The sequence below is a fragment of the Bidens hawaiensis genome, unplaced genomic scaffold, assembly GCF_021521415.1.
Source record: "Bidens hawaiensis isolate Kalapana, Puna unplaced genomic scaffold, B.hawaiensis_p1.1 tig00001368_1, whole genome shotgun sequence".
In the NCBI taxonomy this organism is placed as follows: domain Eukaryota; kingdom Viridiplantae; phylum Streptophyta; class Magnoliopsida; order Asterales; family Asteraceae; genus Bidens; species Bidens hawaiensis.
Genome location: NW_027491076.1, coordinates 105,044 through 115,303, shown reverse-complemented (window position 1 = coordinate 115,303; position 10,260 = coordinate 105,044). Strand labels below are relative to the sequence as shown.

At 41.1% G+C, this 10,260-nt stretch overlaps 1 protein-coding gene across 1 annotated transcript; it reads right to left on the bottom strand.

The window, feature by feature from the left end:
- Positions 1-2,735: 2,735 nt before the first annotated feature.
- Positions 2,736-3,242, bottom strand: LOC143572071 (uncharacterized). The gene has a single exon (XM_077057331.1). It carries the CDS (start codon positions 3,240-3,242, stop codon positions 2,736-2,738), a length of 507 nt encoding a protein of 168 aa, XP_076913446.1.
- Positions 3,243-10,260: the final 7,018 nt, after the last annotated feature.

Here is a 10,260-nt window from a genome sequence, read left to right as displayed (position 1 = left end):
GCTGCTGCTGATGACGGGCTAGCTGTTCTCAAAGCTTTCCTTGAACAGCCGCAACCAACTGATGGTGCGGGTTCAAGTGGGTTTGGAGGGAGTGGTCCCGAAGCCTGAATCTTGAGATTACTCCAAGCCGTTAGGATAGATTTGCACTTTTTGTAGGCGGGTAGATACCTAGCCATTTTGTAATGTTTGAACAGCTTTTATCGTGAATATAAATGTTTTGTTAATGCCTTGCCTTATAAACATTATATGATTTGCTCATGCATATTTTAGTTTATCTTAGCAATTTTCTAAGTGTTTTGAATAAGTTAACCTTTCGACGCGTGTCAGATAATAGGTTAATGTTCTGTTTCCTCTATCATGATTGTGCGGGTAGGACCGTCACTTTCACTTAGTAGGATGACCAAACTTCATCTATATCTGACCTGCGTGAAGGTTTTCCTCATCTTTTCCTTAGAAATTTTTACTATTTATTTGTGTTTATATGGGGGTTGTGTCGCTTTTCACACGCAACGACTTACTTCCTCCCTCACTTATTTATGCGGTGAATACCAGCATATCAGTGTGGTCTGATCATAAGTATAAATGGCGCCAATGAAGAAACACTAAATGACCCCGACAGATTAAGGATAATCTTAGGGTTAAGTAGATGTTTCCCACGAAGGTTAGGTCCGGCAAATATGGCTATTCTTCTCGACCTGCAAAACAGACACCGTAAGCTCGTCACTGAGAAGGGGGGGGGGTTCCTCCTTGTGACCACCCTCCGGCGTGAGAATCAGACTAGGTTGCTCTGAATATAAGTGTATATAGAAAGAAATAGCTAGAGAGAAGATAATGATACCGTTCCAAGGTGTTGGAGTATTTATAGCCGAAGGTAGGTTTCCAAGCAGGTACGGCCAGCAGTATATAATATTCCTTTTCCACCAACTATGGGCTACGTTCGTGCCATGATGGGAGTTGGTGGGTAGGCAGCGGCTGATAGTGACATTTTGTACTGGAGCGTGCTCCTCCTCGTACTATTGTCAGTGAGCTGTCACCCTGTAATTGGTTCATGGGTTGCTTTTGTCTGATCTTGTCTATTTGTCCATACATTGGTAGGTATAGAACAAAAGATCTTCTAGAAGCGTACGGACTGGCTCTTTTGGGCGGGAATATTCCTGCCTTGCTCATTCCTTCTTCAGGTGACATTACTGAAGTATAAGAGTTAGTGCCTTATACGTGTAGCCTTACTGTTAGTGCGGGTAGCCTTCCTTCTTGGCTTGTACCCACAGCTGCGGGGACAGGCAGGGTACTGTACCAAGGGAGGCTTTCCTGCGGGGACAGCTGGCTTACTGCGTGTAAGGTCTTCATCTCTCTGAGCATGGTGGGTCCTGCGGATCCAGTTGGTCTTTGCGTAGACGTACCTCTTCAAGGTGAGTCTTGTGGGTCCAACTGGGCTTTGCGAGAACCTACCTCTTCAGCGGCACTGCCACGTAGGCAGAAGAGGGCGGCGTCAAAGGCTCTAGCAGCCTTTTCAGGGGTGTCGTAGGACCCCAACCAGATTCTCGCTCGACTGTTAGGTGTTCTAATTTCCGACACCCATTTTCCCTATTTCCTTTTTCTCACACCTCTGTACATGGCCTCGCTACTCCTACGCCTTGAGGACTTAACCATATTTATTATACGATTTTGGATATTGGTTTGGTTTGGTTTTGTTTTGTTTCTGTGGAGACCGGAGAGTGGATTAATTGGCGGCTATATGCACACTTCCAGAGTCAACATGACGCGTTGACTGATACAAGTCAGTCTTATGTTATCTACAAACGGGTGCTTACTCACGCGGTGCCCAAAGACAAGAGTACGTTGTTCACGTGTCTTTTTTCACAACCCCATGTGCTCCCAGTCAACAATTCTTTTCTTTTCTTTTTAATAAACAAGCCCTCTACTGCTTCTAGACCTTAATTGCACATAAAATCTTAAACATGTTAATTGTAGGTTAACGGTAAGGGAAAATCCTCATGGTTGGAAACACAATTTTTCAAACAAAAAATATATAGCCATAACAACGTATTTAATTATTATTATTATTTGTCTAATAAAACTAGCAACTTGTTAATTTGGCTATTTGCCTAATAAAACTATTGGTCGAGCGTTCAAAAAAAAATTATTATTATTTATTAAAATAATGAATTCAGATCAGTAAAGATGTTTATTATTTATAGTAAAAGAGGTGAAACTGATATTATATAAAATAATTATTATCATAAAATTACGATTCACTTGATATCGTTTTATATGCTTTTTCTATGTATGCATTTGAATTGTTAAAGAGATGAGTTACTTGTGGATAAAAAACAAATCGGGTGGGTCTTTCGTGTCGTGAGAAGATTGGTATCGCTTCAATGTGTACCTGGGTCGAGCTATGTTCGGGTGTATTAGGGTGTGTGGTTGTGGGGTTGGGCTAGCTTCTTGCTAGACACAGTGTTGTTGAATGATTGAGTGTTTATATATATATTCATTTGATGAATTAAACTAAAATTAGGAATAAAAACATACCATGATGGAGACGTCTATACTACAAATTGTTAGATACTAATCATAAAGATGGTTAATAACAAATAATAGTTAACCAATAGCTAATTAAGGCATTTCCATTATTATTGTAATAAATTCATCATGTATGTACAATTTGATGGACATGGATGACCATGCCAAAGCACGTACACGTACATATGGATGGAAAGAAAGAAATAGTCTTATTAGCACACTAGATGGTGGTTCCAGAAGCGAACAACAATGCCGTCTAACAGCGTCAAATCCTGGTAGCGATACCACCCCATCTCCATTGTCTTCAGCTTTAGTAGCGCTTCCCATTCATCGCCCAATCCGTCAGGGTTATTATTATTATTATTATTATTATTATTATGCCTCCTAATTGTCTTTCTACTTTCCTTCCTACCTATATATGCATCTTCTCCATAGTACACACTATACTTGCCATTTCTCCGATTCTCCAATAAACAAAATGTGGTCTGTTGTTGATTGGAGGTCTGCAGTGGTGGTGATGGAGATGGTGGTGGTGGTGGTGGTGGTGGTGGTGATGGTGATAATAGCTTGGGAGAAATATTATCATTATTATGATGAATAGAAGACTTGATCTTCCAGAAGCTAAGAGCTGCGGTTAGAAAGGCTAGCCAGGCCCAAACACTTTGGGTCAAGTAATTGATTGCAAGCGCCTCCAACTCCATGGTCATGGTCATGGCCATAGTACTCGATCTCTAGCTTTAGCAGGGTGTGTGGTTATAGGCTATAGCAAGTATTTAGATTCTATATATACATATATTTTTTTATTGGTATGAAGGGAGAACCGTGGGATTGGTACATGTTGAATTAGATGCCAGGAATCCAGATTTAGATGCCAATGGTAGATCCCTCCCTGATGCCATTGTTCCATTTTTTACACTATTCTTTTTAGGGGTGAGCAAATAACGGTTCGGAACCGTCAGAACCTAGGAACCGGAACCGAACCGGTGCCTCAGAACCGCTAATGTGTGTACCTGTTCGGTTCTCGGTTCTCAAAATTTGCATCAAACGGTTCACGGTTCGGTTCCGGGTAAAACCGGCGGTTCTAGACTTGGAACCGAAGAATCGGAATATTCAAAACGTTTTAAATAAATTTATCAATCCCCATTTTTATAGAGTAACTTATTAACTGGCATCCATTCAATCATTTTTTAATTCAAATCTTCTTTCTTTACGTTCAAGAACTGACAACCATGATCAATTTTGATTTAAGCTATCAAGGTAATTTAATATAAAATGATATAATCTGCCATTAATCTGTCGTTGCTAATGATTTACTTAACTTCAACACATAGGTTTTAATAAAAAATATGACGAATGTTCATGTTGTAATCTAAATTAGGTTTACCGTGAAAGAAGACATAAAATTGTATAGACTTTTTTTGCAATTTTCAAAGTTTGCATAACGCATTTGATAAATAAATGATCGAACCGGTTCTAGTCAGAACCGATTAGTGAGAACCGGTTTTAACGGTTCTGGAACCGAACCGGTTTACTATAATAGGTTCCGGTTTCGGTTCTATTTTTCACTCATTATCGGTTCCGGTTCGTTTTCGGTTCCGGTTCGGTTCTCGCGGTTCCGAACCGTTGCACAGCCCTAATTCTTTTATTTTAGACTACATTAAAGTTTTTGTTTTTTTCCTTTAAAATTTAAATAAACTTAATTTTATCATTCAAATATTTATTTTTTTCAATGCCAACTAACCTTTTTAAAACTTCGATCCCTGTAAAACATAGCATACTATTGTTAGTCTATGTGTTATGGAGATGTTAGTTAATCAAAAAGTGATACCACGTCACTATCACGTAGGTAATGAGACATTAACTAACCAACTCAACAAACAAATATTTTGAAGGGAGTTAGTTAACCAATATATTAAAAAAAGTGATTGACTGAAATGAGGGTGGACCCCACCTTTTTAAGCCCTCTTAAACATTTTGAAACTACGTGGTGTTCATGGTTTTTAAGGTTGAAGTATGGTAAGCCGACAGGTAGTGGCATCCCTCACACGAGCATAACCCTTGGTCATAATATTATGTAAGGCCTCGTTACCGGTAGCCCTACTTTAGCGTCGGATTTACTCATAAACACAGTTCTACAAATCAGAGTTTATTAAAACTTTCGCGGAATATAAAAATGTAACTGTTTATTACAAAACATTTAATCTTTTCTTTAAAACCATAACATAAATCATCACATTAAAACATTATTTCTTCCATCTTCAAATGCCAGCCGTTCGATCCATGTCATGTGCCAACCTCATGCTAGCTCTTTAATCATATTCACCTGCGGTCCATAATTAAGTCCATCTAAAAGCCTACTTATCCTATCATATTTTATTATTATTATTACTATCCGAACGAAAAATTGGGATGTTACAAGTCTTCCCTCCTTCAAGAGGTTTCGTCCCCAAAACCTAGTGTAAGACCCCGATACCGGTAGCCCTACTTTCGTGTTTGATTTACTCATAAACGCAGTTCTAAATATCAGAGTTAATTAAAACATTCGCGGAACATTAAAAACATTCAAACCATTACATTCCATAACCATAATTCTTGTCTTATCGAGCATTCATAGTCATTTAAAAACAAAACATAGTCTTATAAAATAAAACATCATAGCAAAATCTCCAGATGCCAGCTTCGTCCAACTCTGCCATGTGCCCTCCTCAAGCTACTTGCCTCATTCTACTCACCTGCGTGCATACTAAAAGTCAGCTACGCTGAGTGGGTTCTAGTTAATCACATAATCATACAATACCTTCTTACATTTTATACTTAACCTCTTAACTTTCTTTCATACACACGTAAGTGCATATACTTTCATTCTTACCTTCATACTTTCTTTACATACATAATCATACGTTTTAAAGAGCCTTTCGCCCTATAACCTCACAGATATTATAAGGGTCTGGTCCCTAACATCACAGATATTATAAGGGTCTGGTCCCTAACATCACAGATATTATTAGGGTCTGGTCCCTACCATCACAGATATTATTAGGGTCTGGTCCCAACCATCACAGATATTATTAGGGTCTGGTCCCTTTGTTCGTGTAACTGTACCGTACCTGTTCATACATACTTTCCTTGACAATACGTGCAATCTCCGAAGAGCGTTCACGTACCATCATCATAACATACATACATTATGCATGCATCTTATATTCATACACACATCATATCTTTCATCATACTTATCGATAATATCTTAACTACCACCTGACGGTACATGCAATATCCGAAGATCGTTCACGCACTGTCAAACAATCATCATACATAAATCATACAAGACATACACTTACCACTTAAGATAAGTGTATTAACTATCACATCGAGTATGCACACAGCCCCGAAAACATAACAAGGAAGTGGGGCTAGAAACTCACCTCAATGCGGTTGCATTCACCGTTTACGGTTATTCCCTTCTTGAGCTGTGCGCGACTAACTGTATAATAATTATACGTATCAATAAACTATCACTACTGTAGGTTCCCTGGATGGATCTGCACGGGATATCTCGATCTACACAGGTGCGGAATCCCTGCGTAGGTCGTTACGAGCGTAGAACACGAATCAAACAAACACACGATACGAATAACCGAACACACGTTATATTATAACCGAAACACGTGATATAATCACTGAATACAGACTCAATACTCTCTGGTTCTCACGTCTCTCGACTCACACACGTCTGTATACGATTACCTTAAAAACTCTCTAAACAAGCCGTGACCTAGCATATAAATACACGACAACTTCGCCTGATATGTTCAGGCGAAGTTGTTGCTAACTTCGCTTGACTAACAAGTTCGCCTGATAAGCGAACTTGTCAGTAACTTCGCTTAAACATAAACAAAACACAATTAACATTACAGACTGGATTACAGACACTAGACTATGAACTACTGACATTATGCACCAACAGACTCCCCCTTGACAGTAGCTTCATATCTTTATCTTTAAGCACTTGTCTTGTAATCTTCATGCATGCACTCCCTCTCTTACACAGACCGTGACTACTCGCTGATATTTCCTCGCTTCGCCTTTCCAAGCAGGAATATAGAATATCTTCTTCTCGTTTAACACCTGCAGATCAGCTTTAGATAAATTAACAAGATGCATCGGATCATACACTCTTAGCACTTCTTGTTCGTCTTCGTCTTCCATCACGGCTTCAGCAGTCTGGCAATCCACATACCACCATTTCAGATCTTTCAGCACATCTTGAGGCATAGTCTTCATTGGAACCTCTTTCAAACACCGAATCGGCTTATATTTCATCACCATCCAAGGTTTGCCATCTGCTCTCATTCCTCTTTCAGTATCTTCAACTAATTTCCCTTTCTGTGGTTTTAACAACTCAAACTTTTTCTCTTTAATACTTTCTTTCCATACTATCTTCCCAATAACTCTGGCCATATTATCATCACTTCTATTAATCAACCCCAGTCTGGCCAAATCCTTTACCTCACACTCAGGTAAGGTATTTAGAGATCTCAACGTCCTCTTAAAGTATTGGATCCCATCATATCTTTTCACCACGAACACTTTTAGCTGTTCATCATATAACCAACAGATAATGCCTTTCTTTGACTCAGCGTACCCTTTAATATTATAACTTTTCTTGAACATTGTAGGTACCACTGGCTTCTTCATTTTGATAAACCAATGAGTATAGCCTTCCTTCCATCTAGGCTGCTCCTCCCGTTCTGTATCATCAACTACTGTATCTTCACATACATTCGACTTCTCAATGGTTGGAAGCTCGTGTTCAACATTCTCCTCTACAATTTCACCTTCTTCAACATCATCTTCTATCACTATCTGTGCACCAATCTTCTCAATTTCTTCTAATGGCAGCACATCATCATCACACACATCATCAAGATCTAACATATCATCATCCAACTCCTTCAAGGCATCGATCACATCATCTCCCATCTCCTCGTCATCTACCATCACCACCTCATCACCACCAGAACCGCCAGCTGCACCTGCAGACTCCCCCTGAGCTGTGGTTGTCCCAAGAGCTTGAGTAGTTCTTGGCAACTCACCACCTACATCTTTCGATGCATTGGGATCATCTTCTCTGTCATTCTTCTTCTTTGTCCTGAGCTCGTCGCCTTTACAGCTCGTCTCCCCCTGAGATGCCAAGAACTCCTTCATAGCATCTATAATTTTTCCATGTTCAACCAAGAGGGACGACTGTAGTTGATTTTCTGCTACTAGGCGCTGAATAGCCTGGGTCTGGATAAGATATATCCTAGATTGCTCTGCCACGACCCGCTCTAGTGCAGCTATTCTTTCCGAGTCTGATAGGGTTGCATCGAAATAGAACATCATGTGAGATATGGCTTGAGTATACTGAGGAAGGATTTCGAATGAAACCGGGACATCAAAAGTAGCTGTGGACGTAACCGCAGGTGGTATCGTGACCGACAACCCTGCAGTGTGAACCACTGTCGACTCAATAACCTGTGCAACAACCTCCGACGGAGTAAGCGTTGGAGGCGGCAACGATACAATATCTGGAGTCGTCAGCTGGAGTGTGATGGATGGGAGGCCAACAGATGATGATGTAGCCATCATGGGAACGTCTGTGGCACTTGGCCTTGTGACCTGTAATGGTGTAGGGACAATTGACATACCGGACAGTGCGGGTGGAGCGAAACGTATGACTTTAGAGCTCTCACCAGCTCCCCTACCTGCACCTGTCCTGTCCCTTCTTGAACGTCTGATCAACTTATGAATGTCTTCTTCTTCTTCTGACTCACTGTCGTCATCTGTCATCTTTCTCTTCCCATACGTCCTCTCTTGAGTCACCATCATACGTCTTGCCTCATTCATTACATCATCAAAATCTGAGTCATCCACCGTCGTAGCTGCTCTAGTAACATTTACTCCCGTACTCTGTGGAACCGAGACCTGTATATTTTCTTGAAGATCAACTCGGTCCATGTCAAAAAATCCTTGGCCGCCAAAAGCAGCGTCAAGGTCTACCTCTTCTTCAGCTGACACAACAGGCGCAGCAGGTACAGCTTGAGGTGCTCCCGCCTGTTGTGTTTGAGGATCTCTAAACTCGTCCCCATTAGCAGGAACATACTCCGGGTTGATTAAATACCCAAACAGTGGAGTATGCCTAGGACGCAGTTCAGGCTTGCTTCTAGCACTCGAAGTTCTACATTGAGCAAAGATACGCTTGTTCACACTCTCCACGTATCTGATAGGGCGACGTTGAGGCAACGTGGGAGCAACATGATTCAAGATCATTTGGAGAAATCTTGGATACATGATGAATCTCTCACGCCCCATCGCCCTTCGCTGTCGATCAATCTCATAGAAGACCATCTGACTCAAGCTGTAACGCTTGTTATAAGTCAGAGCAGTCATCGCCGACTGCAAGGTCGCGCCCATCCCGTCAGTGCCCGCCTTCCTCCCTGACATGCAGACAATCATTACGTGCATGAGGAAGCGCCACTGATAGAGCAAGAAACCTTTCCTTCTTTGTGTATCCCCCAAGGGACCAGAATATCCCATTCGTAGAAATGCTCCATCACGGAACGGAGCAACAAACTCTGTCGGGTCGTCCCTCGTCTCCTCTCCGAATTGCAAAGCCACCCGGATTTGTTCAGACGAGAACTGAACATCCTGACCATTTACCGTTGCACGCATCACCGGGGGGTCGACGCGGCAGTCATATTCCACCGTCTGCCAGAAATCCTCAATGTTGGGCAAGGAAATCGGCAGAGTTGTCGTAATGGCGTGAATATCCTCGAGCGTAAAAGGAAGGTGATGATTTCGCGGAAATCATCAACTCCGCTCGCTTCCGGGTCTAAGGTGATATACATGTTGTGACCCGGGAAGAACTGTCTTTGTTGATCACCTCCGTCATCACCGCCTGCACCTCCTGCTCCAGCAACAGCAGCCATATCTGCAACAAACAGGTTAAGTTAGATAAACATCAAAGCGAATCACAAGTTCGCCTGTTACCATGAGCGAAGTTGTGATCAATTCTGTATAGGCGAAGTTAAAGGTGAGGCGAAGTTGGGAAACAACTTCGCTTCAACTTGAACTTCGTCTGATAATAGTTAAGTAAAATGATCCAGGCGAAGTTAAGGATAACTTCGCCTAATCACAACATCGCCTCATAAACTGTTTCAAAATCAATAATCAGGCGAAGTTAAACCTCAGGCGAAGTTACGGATAACTTCGCCTAAACTGTAACTTCGCCGAATTTGAATCGGCAACAGTTAGGGATTTAGAACGACGTGTAGATGACGATTTCGGAGATCGAGGACTCCGAAATACATGATTTTATGAAGTTATAGACGTTCATGCAAATTACTATCACGTAATATCAAGTTTGAAAATCGGGTGTTTAGGTTTCAAATAATCGAGGTCACGAAACGGTTCGAATCGACCTGTGATTAACATTAACGACCATGATTATACGAATATAGAACCCTACACACCTTTAATCTGATTTGAATCGAGGTAAAAAATAACAGATGATCGATGATATAAGTTCGCCGGTTGACAGGGAGTTAAGTTCGCTGGGTTTTTGAAATTATGATCCTGTTTGACCTTAAAACTTCTTTATATAGGGTCAAAGTTAGTACAGGCGAAGTTATCGACAACTTCGCCTATTCCAGGCGAAGTTATCAACAAGTTCGCCTGTATTTACAAAACACACCC

What these genes read in the sequence shown, in the direction of transcription:
- LOC143572071 (XM_077057331.1), bottom strand. Translation starts at nt 3,242, where the DNA reads ATGGCCATGACCATGACCATGGAGTTGGAGGCGCTTGCAATCAATTAC.